The sequence below is a fragment of the Chelonia mydas genome, chromosome 1 (assembly GCF_015237465.2).
Source record: "Chelonia mydas isolate rCheMyd1 chromosome 1, rCheMyd1.pri.v2, whole genome shotgun sequence".
Taxonomy (NCBI): Eukaryota; Metazoa; Chordata; order Testudines; family Cheloniidae; genus Chelonia; species Chelonia mydas.
The window spans coordinates 253413155-253435210 of record NC_057849.1 but is presented as its reverse complement, the minus strand read 5'-3'; the positions used below and the strand labels follow the sequence as shown (position 1 = coordinate 253435210).

At 51.6% G+C, this 22056-nt stretch overlaps 1 protein-coding gene across 1 annotated transcript; it reads right to left on the bottom strand.

Annotated features, from left to right (window-relative positions):
* Positions 1 to 945: 945 nt before the first annotated feature.
* On the bottom strand, positions 946 to 17695 carry MCM5 (minichromosome maintenance complex component 5). The gene is made up of 17 exons (XM_037880562.2): positions 17498 to 17695; positions 17044 to 17231; positions 15562 to 15688; positions 15267 to 15395; positions 13796 to 13968; positions 11415 to 11570; positions 10691 to 10857; positions 9739 to 9910; positions 9423 to 9534; positions 8389 to 8532; positions 7889 to 7954; positions 6641 to 6817; positions 6007 to 6119; positions 5362 to 5490; positions 4068 to 4210; positions 3239 to 3366; positions 946 to 1371 (listed from the first exon to the last, which is right to left on the bottom strand). The coding sequence occupies exons 2-17, from the start codon at positions 17208 to 17210 to the stop codon at positions 1270 to 1272; spliced, it is 2205 nt and encodes a 734-aa protein (XP_037736490.1). The 5' UTR covers positions 17211 to 17231; positions 17498 to 17695; the 3' UTR covers positions 946 to 1269.
* Positions 17696 to 22056: the final 4361 nt, after the last annotated feature.

The window sequence follows — 22056 nt, the reverse complement described above, 5'->3', positions numbered from 1 at the left end:
TCCATAAATACAGTGCTCCACCTCTCCATTTCAGTTATGGCCCAGAGCTGTCCTGCGGTTGCAGCATGACCATAGGGGGTTCTTCGGTCTTTAGTGGCCTCTACTGGCCATGAGTATGTATTGTGTGGGTGTCTGAAAGTTGCTTTCGAGGTTATGGCACAACCTTCTTGCTAAGGTGTCTCTATTCTGAAAATGCTAGAAGTCTAACTCTTCCTCAAGGATTAAGTCTTGCACTCAAGAGTCTCACCCCTATTTATGCTGGCCCTGGGAGCAAGCGATTGCTCGGAGACCTATCACTCCATTTGTGTCAGATGCAGTATTACCACACTGTCTTAGGACAGAACTATACTGAAAGATCCTATGTGCAGGATAAACCCATTGTGATGTGTGCGTGTGGAATGAGGACTGCCACCATGTGTAATGATAGGAGGTGATCCTCAGTACATAGGCAGGGGCTGCAGCAGAAATCTAAGCCAGTTGCCTCTGTACCTCCCAGGACAGCTACATACATTTAGACACTGAAAGAAGGGCTTAACAAGCCACCTCTTAAATGAAGCAACAGATTTCCTGCTTTGCTGGTGGGAAATGGGAGAAACAACAGGATCCGGTGGTTAGTCAGTTACTGATGGGCTGCCAGCATGTCTCGACCCAACATTGCAGGCTGCATAACGTGCCTTTGCACTAATGAGATTTATGTTTCATGGGAAAGATCAACTCTCTTGGAAAGCCACTCCTTGCAGTTACATTTGTGTGTGTGACCTCAATCAACAGGGCTGAAGGCCCATTTTGAGGGAGGAAACGTGTCCAATGGCTCAGCTACCAGGGGATGCAAATGGAAGTCCCAGCATAGCCATGAGTAAAGCGGAACAGATCACAAGGCAATGGAGAATCCTACATAGTCATGAAACTCATCCCTCCGCTCTCTTCAAAGCGCCACAAGAGCCATTGGTACCAACGTTATCTTTTATTTGAAGTTTTATTGCAACTAAAAGCTTTGTAATGTTTTATTAAAATGTCATCATGATGTTCCCCAGAGCAGCTGCGATACAAGACAAGCAGCCTTTCCTGCCATCAATCTGGTTAAAACCGGAGGTGCCCTCCCATTTAGGTGTCTAGCTGGAGGCTTCTTCCATGCACAGGAGAGGCCAGCACTACACGGCCTTCTTCATTAAGATCTTGCTGGAACTCAGGAGCATCCTCATCCGCAGCAGCTGGCCCTGGCTCCCCTGGGATGGTTTTGGCCACCGGCAAGCGGGTGAGGAAGCGAGATTACTTGATGCGGTAGAGGACTTTACGCTGCATGCGGTGTTGGATCTCACCACGCCGCATCATGAGCTGCAGCACCTTGTAGATGGCGTGCTCGGGGTATTTCTGGAAGAAAGAGGTGCAGGAGAATGACAATCCCATATGAGCCCTTCACAGTACAGCCATGAGCTGTGGGTGCTGCAGCCCACCCAGGAAAGTTCACCGTAGCCCAGTGAGAAACAACAGTGAAGTCATTCCAGACTGACAGACGCTTACATAGAGAAGGGGCTTGTAATACAGGATGAACTCTTCTCTGCGTCATCGATTGGAATTCTGACTGTTCCAATATCAATGGAAACAGTGGAAGGAGCTGGAACGGCAGTCGGGCTGCACAGGATGGAGAACCCCTACAGCATTCCCTAGGCCAGGGGTCGGCAAGCTTTCAGAAGTGGGGTGCCAAGTCTTTATTTATTCACTTTAATTTAAGGTTTCCCGTGCCAGTAATACATTTTAACGTTTTTAGAAGCTCTCTCTCTCTCTAAGTCTATATATTATATAACTAAACTATTGTCGTATGTAAACAAGGTTTTCAAAAAGTTTAAGAAGCTTCATTTAAAATTAAATTAAAATGCTGACCTTACGCTGCTGGCCCGTTCAGCCGGCTGCCAGCCTGGGGTTCCATTCACCTAGGCCAGCAGCAGGCTGAGCCAGGCCTGTGGCCAGGACCCCGGCTGGCAAGGGGCTGGCAGTCAGAACCCCAGACCGGCAGCGGGCTGAGCGGGGCCGGCGGCCGGGACTCCAGACCAGCAGCGGGCTGAGCGGCTCATCCCGCTGCCATTCAGCCCACTGCCGGGCTGGAGTTCCGTCTGTCAGCTCCTGCCAGCCAGGGTCCTGGCTGCCGGCCCCGCTCAGCCTGCTGCCGGTCTGGGATCCCAGCCCTGCCCATATAAAGTGGGTACCTACCTTCTCCCTGGTTCTAGCCCATTCTCTTCCTCTCTCTCTCTCTCTGCACCGAGCTGAGGATAGGAGTGCACTGAGCACAGGGCTGGGGGTGAAGGAGCAGGCTGGGGTGTAGGGTCTGGCCGGGAGCTAGAATGAGGGAGGGGGCTCAGGGTTGGGGCTGGAGCGCTTACCTGGGCAGCTCCCATTTGGTGCGAGGGTGCAGGTAGGAGAGTGTGTGTGTGTGTGTGCGCGCGCGCGCGCAGGAGCTCCCGTTTGGTGCTCAGGGTGGGGGTGGGAATGTGGGGGGTGCAGGAGTCAGGGCACAGGGCTGGGGGTGTGGGCTAGGGTCATGGGGGTGCTCCCAGCTCCATGCCCAGAGCGGCTCACGGCAGGGGGCTTGAGGGGATATGCCCCGATTCCACCCCCCCTTCCCCAAGGCCCCGTCCCCACCTCTTCTCCACCTCCTCCCCAGAGCGGCAAGCGTGCTACGGCTCTGCTTCTCCCCCTCTCTTGCAAGGGCCATCCGCTGATCGGCGGCAGGGAGGGAGCGGAGATGCGGCAGGAACCCAGCACGCTGGGGGAAGAGGCAGGGGAGGGGGGAGCTTGCCTGCCCTGCAGCAGCAGCCAGCAGGACCAAGCTTCTTTACCCTGCCCCCACGGGGGGCGGGGGGAAAAAGAGCGGGCTGGGGCGGGCAGGATTTTTAATGGCATGCTGCTGCCGGCTGGGGTCCCGGCCTGGGTTCGACAGCGGGCCGAGCGGGGCCGGCGGCTGGGACCCGGCAGGCAGCAGCATGCCATTAAAAATCGGCTCGCGTGCCGTCTTTGGCACGCATGCCATAGGTTGCCGACCCCTGCCGTAGACAGTCACCCACCTCCCTGGTTTCACACCACTCCCTGGCACCCAGCTGACAGGGAAGGTACACAAGCAGCAGAAGGAGCCCGGCCACATTTCAGGAAAGAGTCCTCATAGCTATAGCTATCTTGTAGGGTCTCGGTATCACAGCCCTTCAGACTGTCCCCACCAGGGACGGGCTACACCCATTAGGCTCACCTGTTTGGTGAAGTCCTGGACGATGCTGTGCTCTGACACTTGGGAGCCAATGGCAAAGCGGCGCTTCAGCTGTTTTTCAATGCGGGACAGCATCTCCTGGTCCTCCTGTGTCGTGAAGCCCTCCACTCCTAGAGAGGAGACGACGCTGGATTAGAGACCCCTGCTCCTCCGAAGGCCTCGCTCACGCCGCACGAGCTTCAGGCCGCCCCCTCCCCACAAAAGCAAGAGAGACTGGACAACCCTTGGCAAGCCAAAAAGGTGACCGAATAGCAAAACATCCAGACTATAATCCTCCTCATCTCAACTTCTGACAACCACACCACGCTGCAAATCCCCTGGGTAAGCCTCTGTCTCCGAAAGGAACAGTACGGTCGAAGGGCTACTTCCCATCGCTCCCCATGGAAATATGGGAAAGCTGGACATCCAGCCCTCACACCCCCATAGCTCCTGGGCTTGCTGTTCTGAACCAGGAAACACCCAGACTCAGCACCTCCTCTGGGGTTTGAGAGAGTCCACGCTCCCCCCCCGCCCCCCTTCAGATGTGAGCATTAGGCACTACACTAACCCTCTGCCTGGACTACAGTGACAGGACGACACCTGCCACAGAATGAATGAGGGGCACCTGCAGCCCTGTGCATTGGCCTGCCCAGGGGAGTCACCACCACAGCCACCCAGAAGCACCAGGTTAGGTTGCCTTGTGGCCCCCCCCCGAGAGGTGGGGTTTATTCTCCACACTCTGATCAGAAGGGAGTGGGCTCAAAAAAGATGATTTACACTGCAAGAGGTTTCCGGGGGGAAGAGGGGAAACACAGATCGCTCAGGGCCTCACCTGACAAGCTGCCTGACATGGCTGCATCGAGCGTGGACACCTGGAAAAGCCGCAAGGCCTCTTCAATGTCTCCCTCGGTGGCAAAAGGCTGAAGCTTCATCTTGCTGAGGGACTCTGCAATCCGCACAATGGCCTCCAGCTGCCTGGGAACCACAGGGAAGCCCTTTCTAACAAAGTCACCATGGGCCTCCACTCCCCCAGAACCCCTTCCCGCCTCGGTCAGGAAATTCCTCCGTTCCACACACCGCCTGCCGCATACATCCCGAAGCACTGAGTAAAACAGTCGTTTACCAGCTGGGGAAGGGTCATCACATCCCAGACACCCCCGCCTGTGCAAAGCAGAACACTCCCATCCTATCTAATGGGAGTGGGGCGCTTGGACACAGACTGGAATTAAGGTGTAAATTTTCAAGTGAGAGCAATTTGCCCATGGGACAATTTACCAAGCGCTGTGGTGGATTCTCCATACCGGCAATTTTTAAATCAAGACTGGCTGTTTGTCTAAAAGATCTGCTCTAGGAATTATTCTGGGGGAAGTTCTCTGGCCTGCATTATACAGGAGGGCAGACTAGAGCAACACAATGGTCCCTTCTGGCCTCGGGATCTAGGAATCCCACGTCTTTCCCCAATGACTCCCACTCCCACCCAAGGGAAACACCTAACCCAAGGCAGGGCCCTCCCCATGCACTAGATAGTGGTGCACAGTTCCCACTAAGCAGACACTCTGCTAGCTCAGGCCACCGTTATCCATTAAAAATGGGTGAGAAGGGAAAAGGGTGGGAGGGGGAAATTCTGGCCAGAAGGAGCACTCCCACCACAAGTGAGACCCAGGTGCAGCCTGGAGACGCTCTGGTATCTGTAGGTCATTACTCCGCCCTAGCCACCTTCCCTTAAGTGGTGCTGCCTCCAGTGAAGCTCTCAACAATGGAAGTCACAGGTCTGTGCGACGCTACCCCACGTGAGTGAGAGCCTGCACTGGAGCCTCATGATCCCCACGCCAGCAGAAGGCAGCGACGGTAAGGACAGCTGGGGGGGCAGAGGGCGAGATGGAGAAGAGGGGAGCAGCCATCTTTAGGAGTGAAGCACTTACAGAAGAGCCTTAGAGCATGTACTTCGCTCTGGTGGCTTTAACAGGGTCCAGCTCAGTGCAGGCCTGGGCTCACCCAGGGCCTATTCCATTCTCAGGGGGCTTGTGCAGCGTTGGCCATATTCCCTTTGTAGGATTACCCCAAGCATCTAGGGTTCCCACCCCCTTTGTGTCCCTCCCTGCACCCGGGCAGGCGTGTGCTCTCACCGGACGGTGATGGGGATACTGGACCGGCGGTCACTCTCCCGCTCATGCTGGCGGGCCCCGCTGCGCATCAGGACATAGCGGTTCTTCAGCTTCTCTGCAGCCTCTGCCGAAAGGCGCGGGCCGCACTTCCTGTGAGAAGGGAACGGGAAGCACCATGAACCAGACGGTACTTGGGAAAAGACATAGTGGCACCCCCCTACCTATGCAGTGCAGTGGTGGAGCCTCTTCCCCTGCCGCTGCAATCCAGGCCAGATTTTGTGAAAATCCAGACCCTGGTGAGAATTTACCCAGCTGGCATCTCAAACAGAACCTCAGAGGTGACCATGCCCCTCCTTAGAGCCAGGGGTGGAAATAACCCAAGACGCTGGGGGCTGACTGTAGAGGAGGAGTGCCGACGGCCCCCACTAAGGAATTAAAGGTCTGACACTGGGCCCATCTAAGCAAAGCCACTTCAAGGAGGCGACCGGCCCAGCAGCAGATCCGGAATTGTTGAGCGTAACTATAAGTCCCAGCAGGAGTTTGAGAGCGGCAGAGAACACATCAGCATGGCACCAAGCAGGACGTGCCCAGCAAGCTTTGCAGCCTGCCCATGGTTCTGCTGCCCAGCCCAGTCGTCATGTCACCCGAGAGTCGCTGCAGACTTACGTTCGACAGTAGGAGATCAGCTTCTTCAGCTTGTTCAGCTCAATCTCACCCTCCACTGCCTGGGTCTGCGTCAGGGCACTCACATGTAACGACATCACGTGTTTGGCCAGAGTCTGGAAACAGTGCAGAGAAGAGGTGGATAGCAGAATTCCTTCCGCCCTTCAAATGCTACAGACAGAAATTCTGCCCATTGCAGGTACCAGGGCAAAAGAGAACAAGCCAACTCCACGCTTCTAATCTGGGGCAAGTCAGGAGAACAGATGGGCCTTGCGCTTTGTTCTAAAGTTCTGACCCAACAGTGCTTAAGTGCACAGAGTTTGGGACCACAGGAGACAACTTTAATTCTCTCTTCCATCCCTGCCAAATTTACTTTCCTTTCCCTAGACCCAAAGTGGTTGTGCTGTACTCAGACCTGCTAAAGAAGGGCAACAGGTAGCAGGTCCATTGCAAGGTACTTCAAATCAAATAACCCACTTGGCACTGGACACACTTGGGAGGTGAGCTGGGCAGACACTTTCCTCCACTGTCCCCTTCCACAAATCCTCTGCCCCAACATTGCTCCCAGCTAATCCTCCGGCATGTGTCCTATCCACCCCAGGCAAGTCGCAACACCAAGCCCACCGCCTGCCCTCACCACGTCTCGCTCCTCATTGTGCTCATCTTTAACGATGAAGATCATGTCAAATCGGGACAGGATTGTCGGCATGAAGTCTATGTTCTCCTCGCCTTTGGTTTCATCCCAGCGCCCGAAGACAGAGTTGGCAGCAGCCAGGACTGAGCAGCGGGAGTTCAGAGTGGTTGTGATACCAGCCTGCATGAGAAATAGAAGGGGGAGTGGAGGTCAAGCCCCACATCAACACAATAACCATGTTGTTGGCTCCTAATGCAGTGTACAGTGTCAGGATCACACAGATGCATCCCGGGATGGCAGGGGGTGGGGGTGGGGGTGGGGAAGGGGAAAGCTATTTAACCATTTCTTCTATCTCTGGTTCTCAGAGCCCTGAGGAAACCTCACACATACCAGCATTTAAATAAGGTCCCATAAGCGGCATCCAGTTGGCCAAGGAAGGGTCCCTGCTGGGGGAGGTGGAGGCTGGCAGGATAACCATAGGGGTTTGGACAGCACAGCCACATGAGCCTCATTTGAGGAAGACCTCCCTTAACGAAAGTCCCCCATCGGTGGAAGCCACATTTAATACATAACGCCAACAGCATGAGAGGTGCTGTATACACAGGCGAAGAGGCCACGGGGCGCACCCCAGATGTGCTCAAGAGAGTTGGCCCATCACAAGTTTAATGATGGCAATGGAGAGAAACAGGTGCCTCGTGGAGATGCAGTACGGGGAAGTAGTTTGATCTGGCGATAGGAGAAGCCACAAGTTTAGGGCAGCAGGAGAAAGAGGGAGGAGTCAGGAGTTACACCGAGGCATGAGTCTGAGTGGCAAGGGGCATGGCAGAGTTGCCAGCAGAAAGGGTGGCTGGGAGGGAAGACAGGGAGTTTGGTTCCACTTATGCTGAACCGGAGAATGATTTCCTTTAGGCTCTCTCGGACAGGGACATTGCCCCAGAGCAGGGCCTGCTGCTCCCAGACCAGAGCAGTCGGTAGCTCCAAACCCCAAAGACCGTACAATCTGTCAAACCAGTGATTCGCAGGGAACCCAGGGCAACCCTTGAGGCTCAGCCACCTTCTGGCGAGGGCCCCTGGGTCCTTGAGAGCTGGTCACTCTGCTCCACAAGAAGCCCTGAGCTGGATTCAGGGGCCTATCCCTACAGCTACCCCTCCTCTTCTCTCCCCATATTCCCCCAGTCTCAGCAGCAGCTCTGCAGTTTCACAGAGGGCTAGATACAGGCTGGAGGCCAGTGCCATTTGCTGGCACCTCACCTTGGCAATGGAGATGGTCTGCTGTTCCATAGCCTCGTGGATGGCCACTCGGTCGTCCTCCCGCATCTTGTTAATGGGTGGAGAGGGAAAAATAAAATAGTTTATACCTGTTTGATTTCAGCTGAATATCCCTTTTTGAGGCCTGGGCTCGCAGGACAGCCTCATGTAGCCAGCACAGTTTCCTCCTCCAGCACACTCATGTTTCACGTATTTTTAATGCACACAAACTGAGATTTCTCTTGCAAATTGCCTCCTGATGCCAGCTCCTTTTCCTGCCCTCCCACATAAGGCACAGGTCTCCATCCACCGCAAACAACCCCTGCCCTTCCACACTGCAGCACAAAACATCACCCTCCAGGGGAACTCCCTGCCCTTCCTGTAGCAGCACATACTTTTCCCTCCAGGCGAGGGAAGGTGGCAGTTCCCCCCCATGGCCCCTCCCTTCCCACCACCCTCAGAGAGCATTGCACGGCCTTTCCCTCTGCGTGCTATGTTTGTACCTTGTCAAATTCATCAATGCAGACCACTCCCCCATCCGCCAGGACCATGGCTCCTCCCTCCATGAAGAAGCTCCGTGTAGAGGGGTCTCGGATCACGGAGGCTGTCAAGCCGGCTGCACTGCTGCCTTTCCCCGAGGTGTACACCTGAGGGAAGGACGGGAAGAGGACAGCAGGTCAGGCACCACGACAACCCCGAGTCTGCCTCACTCGGCCCCGGAATGAAATAAACCCAGTGCAGGGTTGTGACCTCGGCCACACAATAGCTACAGGCCAGCCCAGCAGCTGCGAGATGAGATTGAGCCCTGGAAAGTACCTCCTCAGCACACACACACTAAGATCCAGCCTTGACAGCCTTCAAGGTACAGAGTAAGGGGACTTTATTTAGCCAGGGTTTGGGCTAAGTAGTTACAAAGCATTAGAGGGCTCCTAGGCCGATGATGCAGCTATTAGATACAGAGGGTAACCTATTTGATCACTTCAGTGGGCTGCAGAGTTATGTTTGTTTCACTCAAGAGGAAGAAGGGTGCCCGGATGCAAGTGTCGATGAAGACAGCAGAAAAACATGGATGGAAATAAAATTCCACACTCAATCTCAGTTGGACCTCTGTGTCTGACAGGTCCAGTCAATCAGAATTATTTCACTTTATCTTCCAACCTCCCCGTTAGTTCAGTTTGTTATACGCAGCTCAGCCAGCTTGGACAACAGGCTGGGGAAAATATGCCCAGTTAAATATTCCAATAAATCATGGCTAGGTTGAGAAAGTGACCCTGTGAGAAGTGCTCTCCGGTTCCGACCCATTATTTGCCCACTCCTTATGCCCACTTCTCTGCTGTTGACTGTGATCAACAGGCCCACGAGCTCATCAGCCCTCCAGAGCACACTCTGGCTTCTGTTCTGCCCCATGAACCATCAATGGAATCATCTACTGGCTCCAATTCTCAAGGATACATGAAGCAAAAAGAAACTGACTCACCCTGATACAAAGTCTCTGCCTGATGGTAAAGTAGTAGCCCAGGTTACGTAGGACACTTACCCCAATGGGTGAACACTTCTCTACAAATTTCAGGAGCTGGGACTTGGCTGTGCCAGGGTCTCCCAGCATCAGCAGGTTAATGTCCCCTCTGCGGGTTAACCCATCCGGAAGTCTGCAGAGAAAGGCAGGGAGGGGGAAGGTGAGGGGCGTTCTGGTTAGACAATGCACAAGCAAAAACATCACTGACATGCAACTTTCTGCTTCTAGGAAACAGAAAAAGGATCCCAGAAGGATTGATTCCAGAAGAAGATGACTGGTGTTGCATCTCTGCCCCTGCTCCCTTCCCACTGTGCCCAGTTGGATTCGTTTCCCTGACCTCTTGCGGGAGCCTCCGAACAGCAGGCAGGAGATAGCTTTCTTGATGTCAGTGCTGCCGTAGATAGAGGGCGCAATGCTCTTGGCGATAGTCTCATAGATATTGGGCATGGAAGTGAGATGACGAAATTCCTCCTCTTCCTGTGGAGTCACAGAGCTAGCAAAACTGCGGCCTAGAAAGGGTGGAGGGAAGTAAACTGAATGAATCTGTCAGCAGAGATGAACCTAGATCACCAGAGTTTTCTCCAGAATCCACCTGCCTGGCACAGCTGCAGGTCTGGGAACTACTTTAGTAACACTGTTACGAGTTCACACGGAAAGGATAGCGGAGTTAACCATACACAGCAGGGACTGGAGTTTGCTATTGAAACCTGAGAGTGCAGCCCTGAGTAGAAGCATTTGGTTTGTTCCGCAATAAAGAAGTAAGACCTAAAGTTGGTTCAGCTGATGTCAACCAAGCAACAGTCAAAGAGGAGAGTGATGTGGATCACTGCTGAATGTGGGGAGAAGGATCAAGAGGCCTGACTTATGCTAGGGGGGAGGAAAATGAGGATCTGGAGGAGGAGGAAGCTATGCCTGATGCTTTGGGGGTGGGTGGAGAATCAGGAGCAGAACAAAAACGGAGCGTGCTTTTGAAACATGAGCTGGATTTTTAAAGCTGATGAGGTTTCCTGTTTAATTTTACCGAGCACAAGCAGCGCAGAGCTGTGTAAGAAAGCAGTAGTGCATATACACAGGGAGCCTGGGACTAATGCTATATCCCGTCTGGACCAGTCTGTGACCTTTGCTACGCGAGTGGTATTGATGGATGTGTGCTGCTACAGAACCCATGGCATCATTCTCGCCCATGGCATCACTAGCTGGAGGTCACAGGTAACAGCTGTTCAGAATGGAGGATTTTCTAACTCCATGTTATAACCTGAGCCAGAGAGGAAACCAAAGTAAGGTCTTACCTGAGCCATCGGTGTCCACCTGGATCCCCACCACACGGATATAAGAGCTTCGGATCCCCACTCCCACGTTGTCCCGGCCTTTGCTCTTGGTCTGGCCAGATTTCTTGATGGAATAGATGCCCATGATAGTAACTCTGTTTCCAGGGACGACTTTGTCACACAGATACCTGAGAGGAGGAAGGGGAGAGGAGTGTTAGTTCTGTGTAAGAAAGGGATGGGATAGAAGGCTACTGAAGATGGGAAAACCCCCTTCATCTCTTCCTTTCCTTCCCATCCAAACTTAGACAAGAGGTTTAGATTCCTGGCACTGGAGAACCAGGGAAGCTGCTGCTCAGGATAAAGGAACCACACACCAAAAGTCACCATCTCCACCTCAAGCCCAACAAAAAAAAGAAAAACTTCTTCTGCTCCAGTTTACCTCTTCTTTCATGATGGTACCTGAGCAACTTTGCACACAGGATCCAAGGATCTCAAAGCACTTTGCAAACTATTAAGCCTCATGGAAGTGTTGCGAGTTAGTTGTATTTACATACCTAAGATTCCAAAACCCTGTTTATATCCATTCACAACCAATCCTTCCCCCCAGCAAAAAGCTGGGGAGAAGAGAGCGCCCCCCACATACATCCAAACCCAGATAAACACATCATCCAGCAAATGGCTGGATCTACCATTGACTCTCCTTGAAACAACCCTCAGGACAGGCAGCAAGGGAAACTGGTATTACCTGTCGCAGTATAGCTGCATGTGCCGGGGCATCTCCCCGTGCGGTACAGCATCTGGAGACTCCTGGAGCTTCAGGGTCTGGAAGTCCACACACTTGCACTTGTCCGGCATGATGAAGTATGGATCCAAGGGGCACTTTGGGCGGCCAGCCTGTTCCCTAAGCAAAGGGGGAACGTTAAAGAAACGGATCATTAGAAAGCTGGTCAGTGGCATTAGGACTCAGGAGAGATCATCAGGAAGCTCTATTTGCATCCAGTGATGCCATGGAGAAGAGTGCCCTGTAAACACACAGGCTGAGTTTTGCCTTTATTTAGCATTGCCTAGTGACCCATAAGCTTCCCCCCAGAAAAGTCTCCCCAGAGAAGCTCCCAAAATGGGCAGATTTGGTAAGTGAAAAGCTACCTCATCTTAGACTGTGATGCTGAATTCTGACAAGACCATGACAAACTGGTGGAGGCTATTTGCACAAGAGTAATGCTACAGGCCCCAACTGAGATCAGGGCTTCATTGGACTGGGTGCTGTTTAGACAGACAGCAAGATCCAGTCCCTGCCCCCACAGAGCTAGACAGACAAAGGGAGGCAAAATGGAAAGCTCAGAAAAAAGAAAATAGATTAAGGGAAAAATGATGGATTGAAGTGGAAAGATTTGAGAGGTTTAAATATGCTTATCTTGGTAAGTAACAACTAAGTGGGGACAAAAGCCTACAAGTTTATAACACAAAGGAAGAGAAGAGCCATTTACAGTTGTATAAGGAGGTTTAGTTAGGGTTAGTGGGATAAACTATAAAAGGAAAACTATAGGCTAAACAGCAGGGAAACATCCTGACACTGAGATTTGTTAGCATGGTCTACGGTCCCCCACGGGACGTAGAAGTCATTTTCAACCAAAGCTGAGATTTCCAAAGGTACCTAGAGACACAGTTGCCAACTTTCACACGGTAGATAAGCACCCCGATTTTCACAATAAGCCAAAAATCAAGTTAATCCCATTTCAAAACAAGGCCAAACCAAGCCAATCCCTACAAACCCGAACACTATGTGACTAGATCCCCCTGGCCTGCAGTCTGGGACTGTGGTGGCCCTGCTGTGCACCCCTGACTCTCTCCCTCCCTTGCCCCTGCTTGCCAGGAGCCAATCAAAAAAAGAAGCAACAAGCAGCTCACAAGCCAATTAAGCCAAAAACAAGCCCAATTTCAGCATTTTTTTCGTGGGTTTGACATCTGCCTAGAGATTGGCACACACGGCTCCTGTTCATTTATAATGGAAATTGGGCATCCAAATCCCTTGGAACAGCGGCTTTGGGAATCCCATCCGAAGTGCATAGCGCCATTTCATGATCCGCTTATTCATGCTGAATGCTACATTACACCAAAATAGCCCTACTGAAGTCAAAGGGAATACTGTGGAGTAAGGTATTACTCAAGGCATGTCTACACACACAGCGCGGCAGCACATCTGGTAAAGGCGCTCTATGCCGACAGGAGAGAGTTCTCCCGTCGGCATAATAAAACCACCTCCGCGAGCGGCAGAAGTTATGTCAGTGGGAGAAGCTCTCCTGCCAATATAGTGCTGTCTACACTGGCGCTTACGTCAGTGTAACTTACGTCGCCCAGGGGGCGATTTATTCACATCCCTGAGCGACATAAGTTCTGCCGACAAACTGTAGTGTAGTCATAGCCTCAGTGTGAGAAAGTGTATCACAATCTGACTCACTGTAAGGAACAATGCACTCACTGGGGACAGGGGAGGGTCATTAATTAATTACATGGACCAGATGACCTAGCAGGGCATTTCATTTATCTTTACACACACACACACACACACACACACACACTCCCCTGAATGGTATGTGTTGTCTGGTGACTGAGCAATTAGAAGTATTAGTAAAAAGCCAGTCTTTTTCGACTGGAAGCTCTTGGAGACAAGGACCATCTATTTTTAAAGCTCAGGCCAGGTGAGCAGCCCACTGGTATTCAGGAGGTACTTAAGGACTTTTGTGATTCTGTGAAGGCAGTGAGAGGACTTTTGGGGAAGGTGAGTTGCTGAGGGAGGGAAGCATCTGTGTGACTGCTCCCTTTAATTTAAGCTCGGGGGTGGGCAGAGACCGCACTTCAGTATGGTTGCGCTGCTCTGGTAGCTAACATTTGGCCTTAACCACCCTAACCCCCAACACATGCAGACCTGGCAAAGCCTTCAACTCACAGCTCAACTGACTTAGTCACCACCGACTTAGGGATGACCATCCCCAAGATCCCAGCACAGAGCACTAGGTGAGACCTACTCATGCAGCATCCACTGCCAGGAGGACTCCCAGGAAGACGGAGTAGGAATTTGGTCTCCCCACCCTACCCAGGATTCCTGAAAGGACTCCCACTGCTTACGTATTACACTTCCTGGGCAGGGCGTAACCCTCCAGGCCGGGGCGCACGGTAATGTTGCTGATGGTGTTACGGCAGGTGCGGCACTGGATGGCGATCTTGGTGGCTTTAGCTCTCACAGCAGTTGCAGCAATTATGATCCCGGGGATCTTCACCAGATGGGACATCTGGTCAGACTGAGGAAGGAGAGGTTGAGGGTGGTAAGAAAACGTCTCACACAGGAAGAAGGGAAACCCCAATATTGTAGAGAGGGCAGGGGGAAGAGAAGGGAGGGGAGAAATGCAGCAGCCTTCACGCACAAAGCAGCCAGGATCATGGGTATGATGCTTCATAGGAAACATGGGGAAAGCTGCCCATACAGGCAATCGAGGAGGAGTGTATGGAATGACCATGGCCATCCTCACAACACACACCTCCCCCACAGAATATTTTAGGTCAGTAGTTTGGATCCATACAATAGCCTACCAGGTCGGTTATTCTCCTTGGTTCCACTTGCAAATGAAATAGTGGATTTTAGTATGTGCTATGAGTGTCACCTTAACAGTGCTCTGCTGAACCCCTCCTCGCTCTCCCTCCCCACAAGGGCCTGCGCACTTTCCAAGCCCTTCTCCTGTAATGCATTAGGGCTCAAAGCTGCGGTGTGCATCTCAGGGAAGCAGCCATTCCCCCCATGCAGACAAAGCAGATGGCACTGCACAGCCACAGACCACAGGGAAGGGGCTGTGTTGTTTTTAACAAGAAACTTCATTATTCGATAGCCATGTCTCTTCCTGCAGCATTTTGCATTGTATTGATCAGAGAGAAGTTTGTGGTGAAGAAAGCAGTGTTCCCCAGAAAGACCCTCAGAGATGCAGAAATAATTCTCACCACCTAATGAATAGACAGATCAGAATACCCATCCACTGACACTTTGCCACCAAAACAGTAACCAGAGCTATAAAGACCTGGTATACACACATTTGGTATCAATTTAAGTACTTCAACTGGTGGGGGGGGAAGGGGATATTTTACTGAAGTAGTTACGTTGGTACATCCTCTAGCATGGACATGGATATACCTGCATAAAGGTGCCTTGTACTAGTATAGCTTATTCTCCTAAATTTATGGGATTAGCTATAGCAATATAAGCACCTTTATACCGGCATTAATGTAGCCACACTAAGGGGATGTACTGCTTTAACTATACCGGCTCAAATCAATGTTCAAGTGTTACAACAACTGTGTGTAAAGCAGCCCTAAGACTAACGAGTCCCATCAAGCGTAGTAAGTCAAATACGCGTTGTCTCGTACAGTGTCATCCTGATAAACAGATCAGAGATGGGTCAAAACCCAAACCATTTATCCAGCCCAGCCCCCCTCCTTCCAACTAAGCCTTGAGCAAGTCATCTGGTTCTAGCAGCTCTCGCCACAGTCAAATCCACCAGTGGACAATTCCTGTCCCCACTGCTCCATACTATGAGTGGATTCAGCTCACCTTCAGACTACGGATATTGGCTGCATTGGCATCTGACCTCAGCATGACCTGGATGTCTTGAAGAGTCTCCTCCCCTGCTGGGCGAGGACGGGTGACCTCATCTGCTACTTCCTTTGCCGCTTCCTCCAGCTGGGGAGGCAACAACACAGCTCAAGTTGCCATTCACACCAAGAAGAATCCTTGGGGCTATTGTGGTTACCTGACTGCCCATGATTAGCTGGCAGTATGCCAGTTCTAAGACTACTCTTACAGTAGTCCTCCATGTCCTCCTTTCCATGGTATCCCCCATACTTACCAGTTGCAGGTGCTCTGCAGGCTGCTTGTACAGGTAGTCTGCCAGGTCCTCATCAAAGCTGGCCAGGTCCTCCATCTCCACCTCAATCCAGTACTGGCCCAGGTTATAATGCCGTTTGAGCTCATCCCTGCAAGAGAACAAGAGTAAGACTTGAAGGGCAGAAAACATCATGCAAATCTTAGCAAATGCATGTAGTCAGCAAGCCTAGGGGCAAGGAACAACCACAGAAGGGACCCAGTCACCACCCTATAAATTGTTCAGAATGACCTGGCTAAGTTGGAAGCAGAATGGACAGGTTTTGTAGGTTCCTTGGAAAGGAACGTGATCCGGGAAAGTCACAAGAGCTCCATAAGGGATACAGAGGAAATGGAGACCGCTGGGCAGATTTTTCCCAGGGCATTCAAATCCACTTTCTAAAATTGTGTTCAAATGGAACCAGACCTGGCCCAGTTCTGGCCCCAATGGTACACATAACGTTTAGTGTCAATGTGCTATCGGAGTTACATAGACTGTTCACATGCTTCAAGCGCAAATGATAAGGTCCATCACACCCAAATTATGTCATAACAGTTGTTGATGTTCACCTTAAAAATCAGGATGTAGGGAAATAAAAGATGGATAGTTGGTTATTTCTCAGTCTCTTGGGTGATCTGTGCCCATTGTTTATTTCCCTGCATCCTGCAGATAATTCAGCACTTGTTCTATAAACAAAGGAATCACAGACCTTGCAGTTTAAAAATATACGAAGTAGAAATACATTTAATCCACACAGGGATCCTCACAGACCTCAAAACACATGGGATAAAAACCCATTACTGATTTACAATCAAGAGAAACCACAAAATAAACCCCAGATTTAAACCCCCTGAAACATGAAACTGGGGACTTGAAATTCAGATCTAGAGCCAAACTTTGCAGCGCAGGCCATGGAGGTCAGCATAATCCAGTGAATGGGGCACTGGACAGGGAGCGTAGAGAACCAGGTTTCATTCCCTGCTCTGTCACTGGCCTGCTGTGTGATCCCAGGGAAATCACTACACCTCTTGGTGCCTGAGTTTCCCCACCTGCACAAACAGCCATGATGACACTGACCATCCAGCAAAAAGCTGTTTGGGAGCTACAGGTGAAAGCGCTATGTAAACGCTAACGATTATTTAGATTGGACACACACTAGAAGGAAAAAGAAAAGGAGGACTTGTGGCACCTTAGAGACTAACCAATTTATTTGAGCATAAGCTTTTGTGAGCTACAGCTCACTTCACCGGAGGCACGTAGTGAGCTGTAGCTCACGAAAGCTTATGCTCAAATCAATGTTAGTCTCTAAGGTGCCACAAGTACTCCTTTTCTTTTTGCAAATACAGACTAACACGGCTGCTACTCTGAAGGAAAGTGAACAGCTGTCCCTCCAAAGGGAGAAGAGAAGGTGGACAGCTAAAGGCAGAGCTGGCTGGAGGGATTCCCTCTCTGCCTCAGCAGCAGCACCTGTATTTGAAGGTGAAGCCAGACCGGTCCGTGCCCACCCGGTACTGCCTCAGGAACTCCTTGAACCGCCTCTGCAGCTGGGATTTCCGGACCTGGCCCTCATCTGCCACCGGGTCGCCCCCAAAGCTGTCGCTGTAGTAAATGCCGGGATCATCAAAACCGGACATGGCGAAGACTGCGCCGCCGCCCTGAGCAAGCCGCGGAGAGGGGGATAAATTAGCCCAGCTCCCTCCCCAGAGAGCGCTCCGGTCTGACACCCCCCCCCCCCGGCAATAACCCCCATCTACCCCCCACTCCCCATCCGACTGCCGGGCGGGGGAATCCCGCATCCGACCCCCCCACGGCCTAGCCCGCGGGGGCCTCCCCTATCCGACCCTCACCGCCCCCCACCCCAGTCTCCCGCCAGGGCCGCCGCGCCGCTCCCCCGCATCAGCCCCCACCCCGGCTCAGTCACCTCGTATCGCCCCAGCAGCGGACACGCGCGGACCAGCCGGTTTTCGCGGCAAAACTAGGGGGCGGAGGGGAGCGGGATGAAGACACGTTCTACTCAGGTAGGAGACGCGCGCCCCTATTGGCCAGTCTGGAGCTTGACGCCGGTGATTGGCCCGGCGCCGTTCCGCCTCGTCCAGCCCGAAGCGGAAGCGAGCGGGGAGTCGCCATGGAGACGGAAGAGGATTGGAGGAGGCGCTGAAGCCCCGCCCCCTTCCCGCCCTCCCGTGTGGTCAGGCGCCGTTTGGCGCGAAAACCCGACTGGAGGGAAGTGACAAGTGGAGGGGAGGGGGTAAGATGGCTGCCGGGCAGAGCCGCTCTGGGCCGGGCGCGGGGCAGCGAGGTGGGTGCTCATACCCCTGCACGTGGCTCTGTCTTTGCGACGCGACCCGTGGTGGGTGGGCGGAGCTATCAGCCCTCTGGGGTCGGGGCCGCTGGGCAGCCGCCCATCGCTCCAGGGGGGCCTGGGCCTGAGGGAGTCAAAGGGCAGCCACAGGGTGCAGCCAGCGCAGATCAGGCCTGTAAACAGCTGCAGTAACCTGGGCCCAGTCCCCTGGTCCCTACTGTGCCAATATGGCCTGTCCTGCTGGGCCCCAGGGCTTTAGTAACACAGACTGCCCCCAGATAACTGTCCCCTGGTCCATACACCGATATGGCCCGTCCTGCTGGGCCCCAGGGCTTTAGTAACACAGAATTGCCCCTCGGTAAATTGCCTCTGGTCCATACTACACCAATACAGCCCATCCTGCTGGGATCCAGTGCCACAGTAATACAATCTGGCCCCTAGATAACTATCCCCTAGTCTATACTGCTCCAATATGGGTCATTCTGCTGGGCCCCAGTGCTGCAGTAATGTAAATTGGCTGCTCAATAACTGTTCCCTGGTCTATAGTGCACTGATATGGCCTGTTGTGCTGGGCCCCAGTGCCATAGTCACACAAGCTGGCCCCTCAATAAGTATCCCCTGGTCCATACCACACCGATACTGCCAAGTGCTGTAGTAACACTAAGTGGCCTCTCAGTCCCTATTTCCTGGTTCATACTGCTCTGATGTGGCCTGTCCGCTCCTGCCAGCTGCCAGAAGTACAGTGACCCAGGCTAGCAGTGGTGCTGGAACTAGAGGTGCTGCTGCAACCCCTGGCTTGAAGTAGTAATAATATACACGAAATACTTGGTTGCATCACCAGCACCCCCACTACAAAAATTGTTCCAGCACCCCAGCAGGCTGGCTCCTCGATAACCATCCCCTGGTCTATACTGCACCAAGAGAAACCATCCTGCCAGGCACCAGTGCTACTGTAACATAGTGCTAGCTTTTAAAGTAATTTTTTTTTTTTTTGCATTCAGTTTAAAAAATAAAAGTGTGTTCTGGCCCCAGAGCAGTGTCGCCTTTTTCTGCTGAGCTCTGCTAAGACCCCTGGCAGCAGATCACCTTAAGGGTCTCCAGGGAGCAGAAGATACTTCCAAGAAGGCTGCTGTTGAAAAGCATCTGGTTATTTACAAGCCCTCATGCAGAGAGCAGTACTAGGGTTGCCAGCCCTCAGGATTGTTCTGAAGTCTCCAGGAATTAAAGATTAATCTTTAATTAAAGAACATATCATGTGATGAAACCTCCCAGAATATGCCCAACCAAAATTAGCAACCCTAAATAGTACATTGTGCATGAGTTCTTGTACCATGAATAATATATGGATGGGAGATGACCCTCCACAGTAAGTTTTCCTGTGTTTTCTTATTTTCATACACATGCACCCTATTTGCTTGGTTGTTAGGCTCTTGCTGTACTTCTTAGTCTGTGTCTGTATTGACTGTTCTAGTACTCCTTCTAGATCAGCTGGCTTTGTTGTGACTCTACGGTAAATGTAGGTCTGGCCTCTGTGCTGTAATCTCTTCTGTCGATTTACAGTGGTCTCTAAGGCTATTGGTCTGGGGCCTTTCACCAGAATTTAATGAAAGTAGAACTCTAATAATATCCTCCAACACATACACTCTGCACAAGTAATTAATTAATAAGTATTTCTATGGAACTCTTCCCCATAATATTTCAGCACCTATGTATTTCAAATTAGAATATATTTTAAAAGAGCCTATCCAGAGCCCTAGCTCTTTGCCAAAAATTAGAATACAGTCATACAAAACAGACCACCTCCACATCTTACTGCTAAGACAAAAAAATTACCAGCTGCAATAAATCAAATCCAACCAATAGCCTCTTCTCCCCAAACATCAGTCCTCATTATTGTGACTCTCTCCGCCCAGAACTTTGGCTATATAGATTGACCTCATAGTGTGCCCTACAGGTCAACACCCAAGTTATACTCATAGTTTATTTTCTCTAATATCTCTCACGACTTTCGCCAACTTGATTATATTAGACAAGTTAAGAGTTGCATAAAGTAGCATGGTCTAATGCAGTGGTCTCCAAAGTGGGTGCGCAAGACCATCCCTGGGGGTGCGTGGCAGGAGGAGCGCCGCCGGCACGCCACCGGCAGCTCTTCTACCTTTGGTTCTGCGACGGCAGGAGGCGAGCGCCTGTGGCAGCTCTTCTAGGTAGCAGCTCCTTCCTTCTTTTTTCTTCAGCGGCACGCCTGCGTCAATTTTTTTTTTTCCTGGGGGTGCGCGATCAAAAAAGTTTGGAGACCACTGGTCTAATGGATTAAATATTAGACTGGAAACCAGGAACTCCTGACTTCAAAGTGGCTAGGGCTGCCAGATGTCCATTTTTTTATCGGAATACCCAGTGGAAAAGGGACCCTGGCGGATCCGGTCAGCACTGCTGACAGGGCAGGTAAAAGTCTGGTTGGCGTGAGGCTGAAGGCTCCCTACCCGGCTCCATGCAGCTCCTGGGAAGTGGCTGGCATGTCCCTTCGGCTCCTAGGCCTAGTGGTGGCACTCCACACACTGCCCCTGCCCCGAGCACAAGCTCCACAGCTCCCATTGGCTGGGAACCGCAGCCAATGGGAGCTGTGAGAGCAGCACCTGTGGGCAGGGGCAGCGCTCAGAGCTGCCTGGCCATGCCTCTGCCTAGGAGCTAGAGAGACATGCCAGCCGCTTCCCAGGAGCCGCCTGAGGTAAGTGCTGCCTGGAGCCCCCCACCCCGAACCCTCTCCTGCACTCCAAACTCCTTGGTCCCAGCCCCGAGCCCCCTCCTGGACCCCAAATGCCTCATCTCTGGCACCATCCCAGAGCATGCACCTCCAGCCAGAGCCCTCACCCCCTCCCTCGCCCCTGCCCCAGCCGAAAGCCCCCTCCCACACCCTGAACCCCTCATTTTGGCCCCACCCTGGAGCCCGCACCCCCAGCTGGAGCCCATACTCCAACCTCCTGCTCCAGCCCAGTGAAAATGAACAACTGAGGATGGGGCAGAGTGAGCAACGGAGGGAGAAGGAATGGAGTGAGCAGGGGCAGGGCAGGACAAGGGTGTTTGGTTTTGTGCGATTAGAAAGTTGGCAACCCTAAAAGTGGCTCTGATATTGACTCATTATGGAACCTTAATCAAGTCACTTATCCCCACTATGGACCTAATCCAAACCCCATTAAATCAGTGGCAGTCTTTCCATTTACTTCACTGGATTGTGGATCAGGCCTTATTAGGGTTGCCAGTTTTTGTTGGGCATATTCCTGGAGGTTTCATCACATGACATAATCTTTAATTAAAGATTATTCTTTAATGCCTGGAGACTTCAGGGCAACCCTGGAGGGTTGGCAATCTTGCCGCCTTAGGTCTATAAAAAGGGGGTAATACAGACTTACTTAGCAAGGTTATTGTGAGGATTAATTAGTCACAGTTTGTACAGCACTTATTCAATGTAAGGTGTTAAGTTACATAATTAAAACTATTTGATTCAGCTCTGGCTTAGGACAACAATCTTTTAAAAGTCTTTTATCCCATCACTTGTGTAAGTGACAATGAGTCATGTACACAACTAAATTATGATTGACATCGAGATAGACATTTTTCGTTAAAAATTCACTGCAAAATGGTTTCCAAATGAATTTGCCCATCACTGAAGTAAAGACATTGCTTGGGTGGAAGGAGGCAATTTTTTAATAGCACAGGACTGAATGTGTGGAGTAGTAATGGAATTGCAGAGGGATTTTAGAGGGGCAGAATGTAAATTGCTCATCTGATCTTCATGGATAAAGTTTAGGCCTTTAAAAGGTCAAAATCAACACCTTAAATGATTTGGGTTCAAGCTTACCGGAAGGATTACCTCTCTTGGTGCAATACCACAGTGGCTGTGATCCTTTGAGACACAAGCCCTCCCCTGACACTAATAGAAGGGGCTTATGACACGGCCTTCTCCATGTCTATCTGAACTCTGATTTGGTGACTTTATGGGCAAAATCAAAGACTTACCTGTTTCCCCATGCTTGTCCTTGGACAGAGGGATGAGTTGGAAATGGGAAAGATGTTGGGGTAGAGTATGTTGTTTGAGGTTTGTGCACATTTGTGTGCATGTTCTGTTAAACATTTTTGAATTAATGGTGCAATTATCATTATTTTATACTTACAGAAACCTG

Bases quoted from the DNA above. Each gene is read 5' to 3' on its own strand.
- MCM5 (XM_037880562.2), bottom strand. From the start codon at position 17,210: ATGTCCGGTTTTGATGATCCCGGCATTTACTACAGCGACAGCTTTGGG. The intron at 15,689-17,043 runs GTGCTGCTGCTG...GTTCTCTTGCAG, and splicing joins GGCTTCACCTTCAAATACAG to GGATGAGCTCAAACGGCATT. The intron at 13,969-15,266 runs GTGAGCTGAATC...CTCCTTCCTCAG, and splicing joins CCAATATCCGTAGTCTGAAG to TCTGACCAGATGTCCCATCT.